At 47.8% G+C, this 18,603-nt stretch overlaps 1 protein-coding gene across 13 annotated transcripts in view; it reads left to right on the top strand.

The window, feature by feature from the left end:
* Nucleotides 1–467: 467 nt before the first annotated feature.
* Nucleotides 468–18,603, top strand: part of ASPH (aspartate beta-hydroxylase) — a 221,653-nt gene continuing 203,517 nt past the window's right edge. For 4 of the 13 annotated variants that reach the window (XM_077270548.1, XM_077270551.1, XM_077270563.1 and 1 more), the window contains exon 1: nucleotides 579–771. In XM_077270548.1, coding sequence (XP_077126663.1) covers nucleotides 738–771 — 34 coding nt within the window. In that variant the 5' untranslated portion in view covers nucleotides 579–737. Of the gene's footprint in view, nucleotides 772–18,603 lie in introns of all 13 variants that reach the window. The other 9 variants (XM_077270550.1, XM_077270557.1, XM_077270564.1 and 6 more) reach the window with 6 other exon arrangements.

Genomic DNA, 18,603 nt, shown 5'->3' with positions numbered 1-18,603 from the left:
CAAGGTTATTAAGGCCAAAATAGGCTGGGTCATGAAGGGGTTAAGCACCGGCCCCAGTACCAAGTACCCCACGGCCCTGGCGGGCGTCACATTAGCACCACGGCCCAATCCTGCATTACAGCGTTGCCCGGTCACCATTTTGCTCGATTTTCGCAAACTAAATCCCCATTTCTTATATTCTGGGAAATCTGTTCATGTGGCTTGTGATGTGAAATCCCCACCCGTGCACACGGCAGCCTCAGCCTGTGACTCTGGGAGGAGACTGGAGCTGCGCCGTTCACTCCGCACCGTGACTGGCACTGCACTCGGAGGCGCGAACGTCTCTGATTTACTCCCGAATCCTCGCGAGATCTGCGCCGCTTCCATGTTGCCACGTTCAATACCTCTGGAACGCAAAAGAAATCCCAGCTCCGGGGCAGGCCACGCCCACTATTGTGATTTATTCGGGTCAGGGCTAAGGGAATGGTCTCTTCCCGGGGCGTGGTCAGGGATGAAACCACGCCTACTTAGGAAACCGCTATTGGCCCACATCTGCTGCCAGTCAGGAAATTGGGCGTGTCTCGCGAAACGGAGAACGGGGAGGTGGGTGGTCACGTAACAAAGCGTGGCTCAGGCTCGGTCCAGGTGAACAGGCTCACGGCGACTGTCACTTCATCACTTCCCGGAGGGACGACGCGGTTTCTGCTTTCTTTCATTTCCTGCTCTTCCATTTACCTCTAATACCCACAACAACAAGCATGGCTACCAAGAAAGGCAAAGCAGTGAGAAAAGGTCAGTGTTCCCAGTGCTCGGGGCTGAACTTTGACCTGGCAGTGGAATGTTCTGATTTTTGGCAACTGCAAAATCTCTATGATAGTGTGTGGAGCAGGGCATGATGGGAAGTGTAGTTCTCCCGTCTCACTGAGCCACATGGGTGATGCTGGCGGAGCGGTGCCGGTGTCCTCGGTATCAGGCAATGGCTGCAGCTTCTCCGTGCAACTTTGGAGCAGTTATAGGTTATCGTCCCCATAAACCTGTAGTGTGGGGTCATGGCTGGGACTGCTCGCCCTCATGTCAGATCTCTCGCCCGTTCCCAGGTCGCCCTCATGTCAGATCTCTCGCCCGTTCCCAGGTCGCCCTCTTGCCAGATTTCTCGCCCGTTCCCAGGTCGCCCTCATGTCAGATCTCTCGCCCGTTTCCAGGTCGCCCTCATGTCAGATCTCTCGCCCGTTCCCAGGTCGCCCTCATGTCAGATCTCTCGCCCGTTCCCAGGTCGCCCGCGTACCAGATCTCTCGCCCGTTCCCAGGTCGCCCGCGTACCAGATCTCTCGCCCGTTCCCAGGTCGCCCGCGTACCAGATCTCTCGCCCGTTCCCAGGTCGCCCGCGTACCAGATCTCTCGCCCGTTCCCAGGTCGCCCGCGTACCAGATCTCTCGCCCGTTCCCAGGTCGCCCGCGTACCAGATCTCTCGCCCGTTCCCAGGTCGCCCGCGTACCAGATCTCTCGCCCGTTCCCAGGTCGCCCGCGTACCAGATCTCTCGCCCGTTCCCAGGTCGCCCGCGTACCAGATCTCTCGCCCGTTCCCAGGTCGCCCGCGTACCAGATCTCTCGCCCGTTCCCAGGTCGCCCGCGTACCAGATCTCTCGCCCGTTCCCAGGTCGCCCGCGTACCAGATCTCTCGCCCGTTCCCAGGTCGCCCGCGTACCAGATCTCTCGCCCGTTCCCAGGTCGCCCGCGTACCAGATCTCTCGCCCGTTCCCAGGTCGCCCGCGTACCAGATCTCTCGCCCGTTCCCAGGTCGCCCGCGTACCAGATCTCTCGCCCGTTCCCAGGTCGCCCGCGTACCAGATCTCTCGCCCGTTCCCAGGTCGCCCGCGTACCAGATCTCTCGCCCGTTCCCAGGTCGCCCGCGTACCAGATCTCTCGCCCGTTCCCAGGTCGCCCGCGTACCAGATCTCTCGCCCGTTCCCAGGTCGCCCGCGTACCAGATCTCTCGCCCGTTCCCAGGTCGCCCGCGTACCAGATCTCTCGCCCGTTCCCAGGTCGCCCGCGTACCAGATCTCTCGCCCGTTCCCAGGTCGCCCTCTTGCCAGATCTCTCTCCCGTTCCCAGGTCGCCCGCATGCCACATATCTCGCCCGTTCCCCGGTCGCCCGCTTGTCAAATAGCTTACCCGGTTGCCTGCGTGCCAGATCCGTCGCTCGCGTACAAAATCGCTCGCCCGTTCCCAGGTCGCCCGCCACGATTGCTTAGGATGCATGCTTTTCTGTGATTGCCTCATGTTTTGGTTCACAGTGGAAATGAATGAGTCGCATTGCAAATGTCACTGGTGTAACTATAGCAGCTGCTATAGGGCCCAGAGGGTGAGGGCCCACCTGGGAGTCACAAGGTGGCATTTTTCTGCTATCTGTGAGCTCCGATAGATGCCGCCCCTAACCCCACCTCAGATTCCTGGTGCTCGTGCCGCTGTTGTAGGTTTTTGTCAATAGGTGGGGATCAGTCTCATTTTTGCTCTGGGGTCCAATGATTTCTAGTTGGCTCCCTGGTCAGAGGTCATCATGTACAAGGCAAAGGTTGCAGGAAGGCACAGCTGTCATCAGGCTGTATCTCATGCTAGATTTTCAACTGCAGTTGTCATAGGTCTTTAATAGTATTGATCTTCTCATATGGGACCTTTTCGGCTTCAGGACCCACATGTGACCGCAACCCCCGTACCCACTATAGCTACACCCTTGCCATCAGAGGTGTAACTTGAAGCTCGTGGTCCACAATGCAAAATGTCCAACCTCTGATATCATGGGTCTTTCATAGTGTTGGTCTTCTCATATGGGACTTTTTTAGGTTCAGATGTGACTATCCCCTGCATCCACTATAGTCACACCCCTGACCGTCGGGGCTTTCAGTGAGTTGTGACTTTCTCCTGCGCCTTTTTTGATGTCACAAGAAGCTGAGTTCAGCCGGTCCTGACTACAACATTTCTAGCTGAGCTGCCTTTGGGGCGGTGATCATCGTTACTAAGTGAAAGGACATCAGGAATTTACAGAGCAGTGATCTCAGATTAATGATTGCAGGACAACTCCCAGCGGTCACTGTGAATAGACATTGGCATCTGGCTCCTAAATCTTGGTGGCTTGTTTTTGTTTTTTTATTGATCGCTTTGGAAGCTCTGTCCGCTGAGTCTGCCTCCTGCGGTCCTCCGGGTCTGTCCGCTGAGTCTGCCTCCTGTGGTCCTCCGGGTCTGTCCGCTGAGTCTGCCGCCTGCGATCCTCCGGGTCTGGCCGCTGGGTCGGCCTCCTGAGGTCCTCCGGGTCTGGCTGCTGGGTCGGCCTCCTGAGGTCCTCCGGGTCTGGCCGCTGGGTCGGCCTCCTGAGGTCCTCCGGGTCTGTCCGCTGAGTCGGCCTCCTGCGGTCCTCCGGGTCTGTCCGCTGGGTCGGCCTCCTGAGGTCCTCCGGGTCTGTCCGCTGGGTCGGCCTCCTGAGGTCCTCCGGGTCTGGCCGCTGGGTCGGCCTCCTGAGGTCCTCCGGGTCTGGCCGCTGGGTCGGCCTCCTGCGGTCCTCCGGGTCTGTCCGCTGAGTCGGCCTCCTGCGGTCCTCCGGGTCTGTCCGCTGAGTCTGCCGCCTGCGATCCTCCGGGTCTGGCCGCTGGGTCGGCCTCCTGAGGTCCTCCGGGTCTGGCCGCTGGGTCGGCCTCCTGAGGTCCTCTAGTTAAGTGGAACAGACCCAGTAGCTCAATTTGTTTCCAGACATGCAAGACGTGTAAAATAAGCAGGCACTATGACCAGCCTTCATAAGATGTCAGGAAATGAAGAATGAATGAACTGCTGTGTCTCCAGGTGGAGAGAAAATCCTTCCCATGTGGCTCCTCCAGTCTTGCTCACGTGTCACTTTGTAAGGGGGTCTATGGAGATTGCGGAGGAGGGGTTATGGGGGATGCAGACCCTCCCCCCTGCTATGTGGTGGAGCTGGTAGCACTAAGCTGTGATCCAGATGTTGCAGTAGCTGAGGACACTGGGGGTGACAGGCGGAGGATGGACGGATGCAGAGTCCTGATCCTTCCTGATATCTATCACATTCTTTCTAGTTACACGTTAACAAGGCGAGGTGATTGCAGTTTATGAGCGATAATGGTTCACGTGTCTTCACCACAGTTTAGGCCTTCACCTTTTATCCACTTGTTATCAGTTTCCATCTCTGACCTCTGACCGTGCCGTCTTCTACTCTGCACAGGAAAGCTGCACGTTTCTGCTGATGGATCCCATTGACTTAGTTTTGCTGTTAAGCTCCATTCAGATGTCAGTGTTTCACGTACAGAACACGTGCCCTTTATAGTCTATGGGGCTGTTCACGTGGCCATGGTTGTGTGCATCTAGTGTTGCAGCGTGACCGATTAAATCAATGTGTCTTTGGGGGAACATTAGCCATCTTTGTCTTACCTGGGTGCTGTCAGTTTTGTACTGTCTAAGGCTGGTTTCACACTTGCGTTTCGTTGCACTGCGGATGGCAGCGTGCTTCCTCCGCCTTCGCTCTGCCTACGGCCGCCTATGTCCTGCTTTCCCCTGCGCACCTATGTTTAACATTGGGTACGCAGGGACATGCGTTGTATGCGGATGTGTCCGCATGCGGCGATTTGAGGTGTGTGGCAATCCGGGTTCTTAGTAACACTGTTTTTGATCAAACATAGCATAAAAGCCATCCCACCATCATCAAGGATGGCTTCTCAACCTCTCTTCTATTAGCCATGGAGACCTCCGCAGCCACCTTTCCACAGACTGATGGTCCGACATGGCGCTGTTGTTCAGATGGATGCGGTTCCCAGCGCTCGTCACTTGCAGTCAAATATCCTTTGGGTTTGGATTTTTGGTGACCGTCATATTTTGGTCACATCACATAGCGTTACCAAATTTACAATAATTAGATTCTGTGTCACTGACCTCTGCCTGTCGCCTGACCCAAATCTCTGCCGCCTCGGCCAAAGCTTGCCACAGGCATGATCTTTTTCATCTAGGACGATCACTAGCCCTCGTTACATTTTTGGGCCGACCTCCTATGCATTAATATTTTTTGACGCTTCTTCTGCGGACCACATGGCCCAGTGATTCCGGCTGCCTTTATAACATCTATGCCCTTGGTGATGGCTTTATTTCATATGGCGGAAGGCCATGTCATCTCACTCCGGTGTATTCCTTCTAGATTTACATGACGGCATTTACTGTCCAGCTGAAATTAGCGGTTGTACAATCTCCTCTGCGGCTCCAGCACTGAAAGCTGGGCCCAGTAATGTGGCAGTAATGTAGTGATGTGGTTCAGTGCATCACAAAACATCGCAGCCATGTGCAAGAGCTGAGTCAGCCAAATCCTGGCTGGAAAAGAACATAGGACATTCCTCCTCTGAATTACATAAGCGGGACTTCACTGCCCATTTTGGCACAAAGACCCAAGACTAGAAAAAAAAATTCCTCATACTTAGCTGAGATCTGGTATTTTTACCTAAAGTTTCCCTGTAGCATTAGGTCTCGTGCAGCCAATGGTGGATCTTCATCCGATCACAGATGATAATGCACGGTCTGGCCATGGGCCTCCCAACTCGAGCGTGACGGCCTCATAGAAATATATGAAGCTGTCTTCATGGCCAGTCTGTGATCAGACTAAGGTTCACGGGTGTCTGTGTGAGCCCTTACCCTAACGTGCTTTTCTGTACAGAACTGCGGGACTTTCCTGGGCTTTCTAACAGGGCTGTGGAGTCAGTAAGCCAAACCTCCGACTCCACAGCCCTGCTTTCTAAGGCGATGTTCACATGCATGTTTTTTTTTTTTTTAATGCAAATTAGAACTGCTTTTTACAGTGCAAGCAAAAGCGATGAGATTTTGGAAATCTCATGCACGAAATTCTCATAACGTTTTTTTTTTTTTCCTGAATTTGACAACTGCAGCGTTTTTTTAAATATGCAGCATGTCAATTGTTTCATCATTTTTCGTTGAATTTTGGAAGCATTTTTGGTGAATAAAACTTTCAGTTACCGTAACTAACTTTATATTTCTCACTTTGAGCGGCTGACGTCCGTAAAGTGACCGCAGTTGATCAGCTGTGAACTGCGATAACCTTACTGACATCAGCGCTCATCACAGCAACCAGATTCACACGCTACTGTCACTGTTCCGGCTGACGTGGTGAGCCGTCACATTACTGATGTCCCGCTCATCACAGCATTTGGATGGAGCAGAGTTTGGCATCGTTGTGGGACCTCTTGGTTTATTTTATTCTTTTAAAAGTAATAAATGGGTAAAAGAGGGTCGGCGAGTGCTTTTTACAATTAGGACTTTTCTGTGTGTGTTTATTGCTTTTGACTACGTGGCTAGTAAAGAGTATGTCTAATGGACTCCTCTCCATTACTAACCCCTGGACTTGATGTCAGCGGACATTAAATGGCCTCCATGAACCCCAAAACTATTACCCCAATTACTGATGCTCCAGGGCAATCAATTGGGGAGAGCCGAGGCTAGGCGTCAGAATTGGCGCAGCTAATGTATGAGCCATTTCTGGGGCAGTTGAGGGCTGGTGTTATTTAGTCTAGAAGGGGGCCAATATCCATGGGTCCTTCCCAGCCTATTAATATCAGCCCACAGCTGTTTGCTTAGCTTTTTTTTTTTTTTTTGTCTCCCTTTTTAATAACCATTAAGTCTGTGTGCACACGATGCGTTTTTTTTTTTCCTGCGTGAAATTGGCTCAAAAATGCTATGAAATCCTGAAGTGCTGTGCACATGATCAGTATTTTTCCCTTCAGGATTTGCTGTGCGTTTAAATCCGCAGCATGTCAATTCTTTGTGCGTTATTGCCTTCGTTTTTGACACACTGAATGCACGGGAAAAAAAACACAAAAATGCAGTGTAATTTTCCGCAGCATTTTTTGCTGCCAAGAGATTACTCAACGTGCTCACATAGCCTAAAGGCTATAAGCAGACACCTGTGGGCTGATATTAATAGCCTGGGAAGCTCCATTCTTTTTGCCCCCTTCCCAGGCTATTAAGACCAGCTCTAAGCTGTCTTCTTTCCCTTAGCTGGCTAAGGGGGACCCCACTCAATTTTTTTCATTTATTTATTAGCTAAATAAAAGTACAGAAAACTACACAGGCAAAGCATTAATTCTATATCTTACTGGTATATATCTATATCTGTTCCTAAGATTGTTTTAATTTAATTAGATAACTAGAGAATTACTGTATGTAAAAGCTGATGTTAAAAACACATTGCATACGGATGCTAGGTGAGGGAAAAAAAAAACGCATGACACTCTTCAACTTTTCTCAGCAACATTTATATACACAGATGTGAGCAAACCCTTAGGCAGGTCATACACATGAGATCACTGTCTGTCAAATGATCTTTCAGCTGACTGCTTTCTCTCTGGATTTCCTGGCTGATGTGTGTTTTCAGTAGAGAGAGAGGAGAGCGCTGCTGCCAGACACCAGAAGTGACAGCTCTGTCCTGAAAACAATGGATCGGGTGTTCACATTCTGATTCCTCTTCTTGGTGGTCGGTTGGTCCCTCTGAAATGATTTTTGGGGTCTTTATTCAGGGTGACGGGGGACTGCATTGTGGAGAATTTTGCAATTTGCACTGATCCACAAAGAATTCTCCAATTGATTTCATACTGGGAGCATAATTCAGCAGGAGAATAAAGCTTCCAATAGTAATGGACTGAGAATGTCCGTCATGGGCCATTTACTCGGACAGATAGTGGTGATTGTTGTAAATGTCTTGAGTATCTGTCCTAGGAGAGTGTTTACACACCAAGTAATTATCCTAAGGCGACGTGTCACATGACCCTCATATCACAGTATCACACGGCGACATTGCATCTGATGATTTCCTATGGCGACATTGCATCTGATGATTTCCTATGGTGACATTGCATCTGATGATTTCCTATGGCGACATTGCGTCTGATGATTTCCTATGGCGACATTGCATCTGATGATTTCCTATGGCGACATTGCGTCTGATGATTTCCTATGGCGACATTGCATCTGATGATTTCCTATGGTGACATTGCGTCTGATGATTTCCTATGGTGACATTGCGTCTGATGATTTCCTATGGTGACATTGCGTCTGATGATTTCCTATGGCGACATTGCATCTGATGATTTCCTATGGCGACATTGCATCTGATGATTTCCTATGGCGACATTGCATCTGATGATTTCCTATGGCGACATTGCATCTGATGATTTCCTATGGCGACATTGCATCTGATGATTTCCTATGGCGTCATTGCATCTGATGATTTCCTATGGTGACATTGCATCTGATGATTTCCTATGGTATCGCACGGCGACCTGTCACCTCCTGCAACCCTGTGACCTCCAGCAACACCAAGTGACAAATGTTTCCAAGTGTTTTATTGTCTGTTGCAAGTTGCACGCGACTCGCTTGCCATGGAATTCGCAACGTATCTTCAATTTGACTTTTTTTTTATTTTATTTTTTTTCAGTACAGCAAAATCACAGCTGTAAAATGGAATTGCAACAAGTTGCTCTGAGATTTGCTGTCGCCATGTAGCCCTAGCCTTAATTGGTGCTCTTTTTTAATAACCGCACAGGTGTTTAATGGATCGTTTTGCGTCATACCGAAAAAGAACACTAATAATGAGCATAAGTAATGGTTCCCCTGCCCCTTTAAGGTTCCCATGGCTGTCATCTATAGGACTTGCTGCAGTTGACAGTAATGAGTCATTCTGGTGTAAGGTGTGCCACTTCTTCCAGATGAATTCTTCTGATAGTCCTGATTAGTTTGGCAATGAATGCTATCAGCCTGATCAGTATCTGAGTTCATGCACACCACCACATTGCTGCTCTTTATCCCCCTGTATTGTATGGTGCCGTAATACAGCCCCCAAAGTATCCCGTGGTGCTCTGCTGCGCCTCCACATGGAATAGAAGGGAAATATTTCTGCCTGTAGTGTTAGTTTGTTCTGTAAAATGGCAGACACCATGACGGGCACTCAGTCTGTCTTGTGACAAGTCCTCTATTGCTTTTGGGGGAAAACACCTATATAATAGGATGTCATGTAGCGGCAGAACTTGCCATTAGTGATGAGCGAACGTGCTGGGATAAGGTGTTATCTAAGCATGCTCGTCTGCTGTGCTTGTTGCATGTGGGTGGGAGAGGGGACAATATGGGCGAGTGGTGACTCCTGGACTCTTTGGACCTTTTTTTTTTCAAGTGAGAGATGCGTTGTAGAGAAATCTTTTAGATTGAGGATTCTTGCTGATCCCTAAACGCCACAATGCGAGGCCCAGAATCCTATAACTGAAGACTAATTTTGTTTTTGTTGGGTTGTCCCTCAAATTCAGATCTTGATGTCCAGTCAGAAGACGCGTGTCATGAGGAAGAGACCAGCCTGGTAATTGTGTGGCCTTGGTGTTGTGCCTCTTGGTAGCTGCCGTATTTCTGCTCGGTTTTTGTATTTCATATTTGCATGGTGTTTGTAGCGTCTTTGATCTGAATTTGCTGGTTAACAATGCATGGAGTGAGCTATTGGCGATTGTGTGTGTATATATATATATTTTTTTTTCTTAGCTATTTATTTTTTTGCATTCAGGTAGTTCTGTGCATTTTTACTTAATGTATTTCCTTTGTGTGCACATGTGATCCTAGGGGTTAGACGCATCCTTCCTACACAGCCACCATTGGCATCAGATGGGACGTCTGCGTCATGTATGTGAATTCGGGAGTGTATACATATTTTAATGCAGTGATTATTAACCACGAGTGCCATGCTCAGTGTATGTGCATGCAGATAAATCGGCTAGAAACATGCATTCTGGATAAACCCAGTGTATTGACAATGTACAGATTGTGCTTATATTAATATCTTAAGTTTTTTTTTTTTTATGAAATGTTAAAAGGTGTGAGGGGAACCTGATGCTTTGTCCATGCAGTCTGGTCTGTGGACAGCACGATGTAGGGCTTGTATCCTATTCATTGACTTCCCTGATGTATGCATACGAGTCCTATTACTTTGACAGCTATATCTGCATGCACAGTCCTAGAGGAAAGCCTGTCAATCACTTGATAGGACCGCCCACTGGACTCCTGTGCAGACAGACATCAGGGATCTCATTGAATGAAATACAAGTCTTACTGAAACTTTTCCCATATAAATGTATCAATCTGATCAGCTCCTCCTGCTCTAACATTACTGCTGTAGAATAGATGCAGTTTGCAAGACCACCAGTCCTCTAATGATGTTTTTCGTCCTGAAATCATGGTAGCAGGGGGTAGAAGGAAAGTAAGTGACACTTGGGTAGATATTTTACCTTTTAACATGTCAAGTGTAAAGCGTACCTGTCACCAGGTCTGGCCAATATAAGCTGCGGCCACCTCCTTTCAGGGCTTATCTTATTTTATAATGCTGAAAGATAAGAAAAATAGGTTTTATTATACTCACCCGGGGGCGCTCTTGTCCGATGGGGTCGCAGATCTGGGTCCGGTGCCTCCCATCTTCTTACGATCGCCGCCCTCCTGCGGTAACATCTGGCCGCTGTGGATTGGACGCTGCGGCTGTACGCAGCGTCCAATCCGCAGCAAATACTGAACGTGGAAGCATACCCTTATTGTCTGGAAAATGTAGTACACATAAAATGTAACCCTTTTTTATCACAAATCAAATGCCAACTTTGTCATATTTCATATTCAATATTACTATGTTTTTACAATTGCTCATTTTGCCTTTCTACCCATTAATTCTTCTCTTTTCCATTAGATCTGTGACATCATGTGATTAAAAATGGATTAGCTGAAGCTCTATATAGGAACAGTAGGTCAATTTTCTCTGCACAAGTCATGAGTCATTGCAAACGTATCATGGCGGCAACCTGCATGCATCCTCAGCGTCACCCCACTCACCGTGCGGTTTCTCCTCGTGGCAGGCTGCTCCACAGAGTTTTTCCTCCTGCACTCCTCAGCACTACCGCATGCACATGTGGTATCCATCTTGCCTTAGGGGGGCGTGACCGATCTGTGCAGGAATTTAGCCCTGCTGTGTCCTGCAGAGATGAGTTTTCCCAGCCTTTCCTGTGCCGACAGGTCCTATATTAGGCAGCGCTACCTGCCACTCTCAGCCTGAACGTTGGTTCCTACCTTGTAGCACATGGTTATGCATTATCCTGTATGCTGCTTTCCATGAATAGCACAGCCTGTATACTCATCCTGCCTGACCTCTCTGCTTCTCCTACTGATCCTATGCCGCCTGCCTCAGACCGTCTGACCATGTCTTGTTTTTTGCCCTCCTGTACCGCATGCCCGTGCTTCTGACCCTCTGGTCATCTGGTGCAGTCCCAGAACTGCCCTGGTGTGGTACCTGGCGACGACCTGCGGCCAAGCCTAACCTCACCACCAGAGGTGATAACCAGGTTATTGTTTAGTCACACCCCTCCAGGGTAAGCCCGGCCCGTGGCACAGTGGCTCCATACCCACCACCGTTACCGAAATGTTATTGCAGGGGAGGACCCAAACAGCCATGTAGAGCAAAGAGAAGAATTATCTCGGTAGAAAGGCAAAATGAGCAATTGTAAGTACACAGTGCCATGTAATATGACTATAATATACCAAGAGGATACAAACTCTGATGAGTGCTTCATTAATTTCCAAATTCTTCATTCTGCAAGAACAAATCTGCGTATATAGTGCTGTGTATGAAGCCGCTGCTTGCCTGGACGGTCGGAGCGTGAATTGGGTAATCACATGGGATGTAGCGTGCAGTGTCTGGCATTCATTGTAGACTTTTTTTCTTAGGGGCAGGGTTGCTTATAGTTTTAAGTTCACAGGATATTGGAGGTAGAAAGAATGTTGTTCTGTCGCGGCAGGTCTCTGGTGGAATGAGTAGCATTTCACTTTACACAGTGCTATTGTGCAGCTCTGCAGATGATTTGTGTGACCTGCACAGCGGAGGAGCTATACCGCTGCCTGCGTCGTGCTTCTGGTCAATAAGTCTAATATTCCGGAAACAAAGCGATCAAACGGAAAATGTTATTAAAGGGAACCTGTCATGGGGTTAATCTGCAGGTCAACAGTGTTATGATGCTGCCCGGCACCTGCACATAGCCAAATGCAGCAGGGAGAACATGATGTTTATTCCCCCCGCCAGCATTGGGAATTCAGTCATAGGGGCGGGGCCAGTGCTGGTTCAGTCACCACTCTGAGCATAGCGGCGGGGCCGGCGACTTTGGCCCTCACTGACAGCCAGCCGCAATGTAGAGCCGATGTCAGACAGGGTTGGAGGCACGGTTACAGCGGCCGCTCTGTATGCTCAGGGTGTGACTGAACCCACGCAGCCCCGCCCCTATGACTGAATGCTGAGGGGTATAAAGGTGATTTTTCCCCACTGCGTTCGGCTGCGTGTAGGCCCCAGACAGCACCATAACGCTGTTAACCTGCAGATTAACCTCGTATCTGCAGGCTACCGGCGTTATTCCTGATGACGGGTTCCCTTTAACACTAACCCACAGCAGGACTAGGCTAGGTCATCATGGTGACCAGGAAACTGTCTCTGGGTTTGCTCCCGGCCCTCCATGTATTTGGCCACATAATCCATCTAATCTCCCTGCAAAGGAGGTGAAAGACCAGTCCTTCAGGGCAGGGAGAGGGCAGATTTTTCCTGCAGTAAAACTTGCTGAGCTGCTCACTGCCAAAAGTAAAGTCCGAATTCAGAAACTGTTGGGCTGTGTTATGTAACATAGTTATCAAGGTTGAAGGAAGACTTTAAGGATGTGTGCACACATTCCGCTACAAAACCACGAAAAAAAAACTCACATTAAGCATCCTATTAAAAGAATGCAATCCACATTTTGTATGCACATGCTGCGTTTTTTTCCTGAGTTGAAACGCATTCCGGAAAAAAACGCAGCATGTTCATTAATTTGCGGAATCGCGTGCATTCCGCACACATAGGAATGCATTGATCCGCTTACTTCCCGCATGTGGCTATGCCCACCATATGCCCAAGAGAAAGACGGGTTTGTGGAAGCGCTCACAGCGTTTTATCCCGCACTGAACGTACACAGGAGTCTACCGGCCATAAGTTTCCCCATAGACCGAACGGACCGGATTATCCTGGTAAACGGCCTAGAAGGCAAAAGAAAATCTCAGTATATACCTGTGTGACATTCCTTTAATTTACAGTGATTAATTTGTAAATGTCTGACCTCTGTGCAGATTAGTGGCAGTAAAATGGTTTGAACCTATCATCTAGAAGGCCCCCAGGGCATCCCCTGCCGTGCCTATCTGTAATGGAAGGGTTGAATACATCCTGATGTGACTGGCAGCAGCATGGCTGTTTGTGTTTTATTGGCTTTATGGGGTTGTCTCAACTTCTTAAAATAAAATTCCACAGTTCCTGTAAAAATTACAACCTTGCAGTTACCTTCTTATTAAAAGCCATCTCTGTTTCAATAACAGAGATCATCGGTGGCCAGTCTCCTAGGCAAGGAGTTCTGAGCTTACAAGCTCTTTGTATTAGAGCTTGCTGGTGCTACTCTGAAGCTGGCCGGATCTCTTGATATAGTCCCCTTCAGCTTCATTGTGCTCCTTTTATCCTGCCTCTGCTTGCAACAAGCGAGCCTGCACAGGTCGGGTCAGCAGCTTGGCCGCGCCCCAGGTCTGAACTGTCAGTTTTAAGGAAACCATCTCCCTCTGCAGGTAGAAGGCTGGGGAGCAGTGTGCTCCTGAAGATACATGATGAGAATAACACTTTAAGGACTGGATTTTTGTTGTCGTTCTTGGTGAACTGTACCATGGTTTTAAAGGGGAATTTATGCAGAAAAAACAAGGCACACAGGTACATAAGGAGGGAGGACCCTGCCCGCGAGGGCTCACAGTCTGCAGGGGTTGGGTGAGGATACACTAGGAGAGGGTAGAGCTGGTTGTGTGGCGGTTCAAGTAGGTTGAGGATCACTGCAGGCTGTAGGCTTGTCGGAAGAGGTGAGTCTTCAGGTTCTTTTTGAAGGTTTCTATGGTAGGTGAGAGTCTGATGTGTTGGGGTAGAGAGTTCCAGAGTATGAGGGAAGCACGGGAGAAGTCTTGGATGCGGTTATGGGAAGAAGAGATGAAAGGGGAGTAGAGAAGGAGATCTTGAGAGGATCGGAGGTTGCGTGTAGGTAAGTACCGGGAGACCATGTGACAGATGTATGGAGGAGACTGGTTGTGGATGGCTTTGTATGTCGTAAGGGTTTTGAACTGGAGTCTCTGGGCGATAGGTAGCCAGTGAAGGGCTTGGCATAGAGGAGAGGCTGGGGAATAGCGGGGAGACAGGTAGATTAGTCGGGAAGCAGAGTGTAGGATGGATTGGAGTGGTGCCAGAGTACTAGCGGGGAGGCCAGATAGTAGGAGGTTGCAGTAGTCAAGGCGGGAGATGATGAGGGCATGTACTAGTGTTTTTGTGGTGTCGCGGTCAAGGAATGCGCGGATCCGGGAAATATTTTTGAGTTTAAAACGAGAGGAGGAGGCAAGGGCTTGGATGTGTGGCTTGAAAGAGAGGGCAGAGTCGAGGATCACCCCGAGGCATCAGGCGTGTGGGACTGGGGAAAGTGAGCAGCCACTAACATTGATGGATAGGTCTGGTGGAGGGGTAGAGTGAGATGGGGAAAGATGATGAATTCAGTTTTGTCCATGTTCCGTTTTAAAAAGCGAGCAGAAAAAAAGGCCGAGATAGACACAGTGTGGGATTTTGGTAAGTAAGGAGGTGAGGTCAGGTCCGGATGGGTAGATCTGCATGTCATCAGTGTAGAGATGGTACTGCATACCGTGAGATTCTATGAGCTGTCCCAGACCAAAGGTGTAGATGGAGAAGAGTAGGGGTCCTAAAACAGAGCCTTGAGGAACACTGACAGACAAGGGGCGAAGTGAGACACTGAATGTTCGGTCTGTCAGATATGACGAGATCCAGGATAGGGCCAAGTTTGTGATGCCAAGAGATGAGAGGATCTGTAGCAGAAGGGAGTTGTCCACAGTGTCAAAGGCAGAAGACAGGTCCAGGAGAAGGAGGACAGAGTAGTGTCGCTTGCTCTTGGCAGTTAGTAGGTCATTGGTGACTTTAGTTAGGGCAGTTTCAGTTGAGTGATGGGGTCTGAAGCCAGATTGTAACCGGTAAAAGAGGGAGCAGGAGGAGAGGTGGGGGGGATAGATCAAGATGAACGTGTTGTTCCAGTAATTTGGAGGCATAGGGGAGAAGAGAAATTGGGCGATAGCTAAACACAGAGGGAGGGCTTTTTGAGGATGGGTGTGATCTTGGCATGCTTGAAGGATGAGGGGAAGACACCTGTTGTGAGTGAGTGGTTGAAGAGGTGTGTTAGGGTTGGGATGAAGACCGTGGCAAGGTTAGGGATGGGGTGGGACGGTAACGGGTCAAGTGATGAGGTGTGATTTTGACAGGAGGGTGGAGAGCTGATCTTCTGTCATGGTGGAGAAGCTGGTTTTGGAGGAACAGGGTTGAGCAGCTAAGAGGGACATCGGGCGCTGCGGGCCAAAGCTTTCTCTGATCGTATTGTTCTTCTGTTTAAAGAAAGAGGCAAAGTCTTCAGCAGAAATGAGAGGGGAGGGAGAATTGACCCCATAACTGAGCTTATTTACACCATTGTATAATAATTGGGAATATCCCTTTAAAAAAAATAAAATAAAAGTAATATCTGCAGATTATTTTTTTTTTCAATTTTTACAAGGTTGTTTCCACCAATCTCTCCCATCAGGAAACAATGTACAGTCTGAATTATTTCAACGCTGCAGTTTTTTACTTGGAACCAGAGGTGACTCCAGGTCACCAATAAGCTGCAACCTTGGAAGATAGACTTTTCAATGACTGTCCAATAATACGGAGAATCTGATGGTTCAGAACCTGTCCGGTACCTTTTAGGCTGCATTCATTTATATCTTCAGATTTAAAGCTGAAGTCTTAAACAGGTAAAGTTTTACTTTTATTCTACTTCCACATATGTAGCAAATATTTTATATGTACCTTCCTGAAATTGGCTGGGCAAGGAGTTTGGCAAGCTGGAACGCCCCCAAGGCAAATGTTAGGATTTGTTTCAGCTTTGTGGTATTGTGCTTTGGGGTAGTGTGGTGCCACCTGCAGGTCATTTTTTCTTACTGCAGTTTTATGAAAATGAATGTTTAAAATGTATTTTTTGATCACATCGTGGATGTGTGGTTTGTTTGGCTGTTTTCTTGCTGAAGGGGGCAAGTTTACCTTTCAAATGGTGTATCATTTGTGTGTGTGGGTGCAGTATGAACGGAGATACAAAGTGATTACCGAAAAAGAGTGTTTTGAAATAATATAGAAGGATAATTATAATTCAAATTGAGCAGAATTAATTGTTTCGGCCCTCCACAACTGTGGCACCTTGGGAAATGAATTGCCTACCTTTTGGTCTATGATGTACTGTGATACACACATCAAATGTTTTACAAAATATGTATTATTATACAGTATACTATCAGGTGTCTGTAGTCACAGTTTATCATATGCTAGTCACGTATTCTCCTGTATACGGTTTGCGGTGTACTGTGTGCAGACATCAGATGTTATATTCATTAGTTACAAAAGGAGGATCTGAGTCATTAAATATAACAATTTGCAGTTTTATTATACATGAAAAAGGTTTTGTATTTACAATAAATACAATTTTGATAAAAAAAAAAAAAGTCTTTGTATATATGGGTACATAAATTTCTGATCCATAAAGGTGCAAATGAAAATAGTGGCTGAAGGCTATAGTCAGGACAAAGATATTAAAACGAAATGCCAATTTAATCTATTATAAGCATGATTTATCAAACAGCAACATGGTAGAGTTATAATTATAACTCATCAGTATGTGATTCTTGGTTCAAATGTGGCAAAGACAAATTATCCAGACCAACATGTTGCTATAGATGATCTAAGATCTGGTAGCATACAATACATTTATGTATCCATTGTACAGAGAAGTATAATCAAACGGTTATGAGGTTAGTTGCCTATTATGTAGCTGTTCCTGCCAAGACTGTGGCCACGTACCCCGACGCGCGTTTCATGTGGATATCGCTTCTTCAGGGGGCGTCCCCTGAAGCAGCGATACCCCGACACATGTTTCGCATGGCTATGTGCTAAGTCTTTTTCCTGAAGTGGCTTCTCTGGCAGCAATGTGTGAACACACCCTGAAGATGTTCTCACCTAGTTTTCTTCAGATCTGAAGAGTGTAACCCTTCCCCTCTTACTTTAGTTTTTTTTTTTTTTTTCCTTTATGAATACTAGTGGTTGTATTCAGTTTTCCATATGGGAATGTGGACTGTGTTGGGGTGATTTATGCTCAATTTCCAAACTATTATATGCAGATTAAGTCATTAGGAATGAATTAACCACTTAAGCCCCTCTCCCCCATATACAATAGATGGATGTCGGCTTTCTCTCCCGGCTCCTCAGGCGCGATCGGCAAAGCTGGCCCCTACCAGACTCCTCGATCTCATCGAGAACAAAGGATTAGCAGTCTGAAATTGGACACGACAGATCCGTCTTTCCACTGAAATAATCTGTGGAGGGAAGATTCGGATGCCCCCATACACATTAGCCTGTCATCCGAGCATGCTGATGTTGGCGGGTGTCACCGATGTTAGTCCAATGTCTAGGGGGCTTTTAAAGTATCATCCACATCCCATGGTGATAAGTTGGGTATGGATAGCATGCTCCCAGATTATAGATTTTAGGTTCTGACAATTCCCGTACAATATGGAACCAGGCTGCAAAAACCAAAGGCGTTGGGGAATAAATGACCTACATTTTAATAAAGGTAGAACCTCACAAATACTATAATGATCTCATACCTACTGTCTAGAAAGGGCAACTAAAAGGTCCTCCTGCCTCAGATGAGCTGTTGGTTGAGCAGTCGGGCACATTGCCCCGTGGGTGGATGCCAGCGTTGCCCTAATAAGACCCTGCTAAGTGGAGAAGCAGGTGGGCCGTCCGCTCTTCCTGTGGTTGGGACTGTATACTGTTACATATTTTCCCGAGACCTGACCTGTAACATTACCTCAGGGCCTTTAGAGAACCAGCAGGGGCAGAACGGTGGAAGGATTAACCTCAGAAATGAGGAAACTGTGGAATGATCTCACCTTTTTTGGTATTTTTCATGAGAAGTAAAACATCTGGAGCTTCTGTTTCATAGTAAAATTATTATGAAGGTTTCTTTATGGAGGACAGTAATTTCCTCTGTAATATACATGATCATTGAACATTTTCCTGCTCATCAAACGCCTTTAGCAGAGGAATGTCCCTGATGGTCTTCTGTCCCCCATACCCTACATGACTGCTGCAGCCAATCTCTAGCGTCAGCTGTGTACATAATGAGACATCTGAGGCCAGTGATTGGCTGCAGCAGTCACATAGGGTAGATGGGACTCTGTCCGCAGCCAGGGTAAACTGAAGACCAACTGGCAGCATCGGGGGATGAGCCCTGGGATGGTGGGTAATAAAAGGGCAAGTATTTTAGGTGAATAGCCTTCTGGGTGCACAACTTTAAAGATCTGGCACCCCTGTTAATGTATTTTTTATTTTATTTTCTATTCTTACAATAAAGGGCATGTATATGTGTGTGTGTG

Source organism: Ranitomeya variabilis, chromosome 6, assembly GCF_051348905.1.
Source record: "Ranitomeya variabilis isolate aRanVar5 chromosome 6, aRanVar5.hap1, whole genome shotgun sequence".
NCBI classification, from domain to species: Eukaryota; Metazoa; Chordata; class Amphibia; order Anura; family Dendrobatidae; genus Ranitomeya; species Ranitomeya variabilis.
Note: the sequence above shows the minus strand (reverse complement) of the source record. Positions and strands in the feature narration are given on the sequence as shown.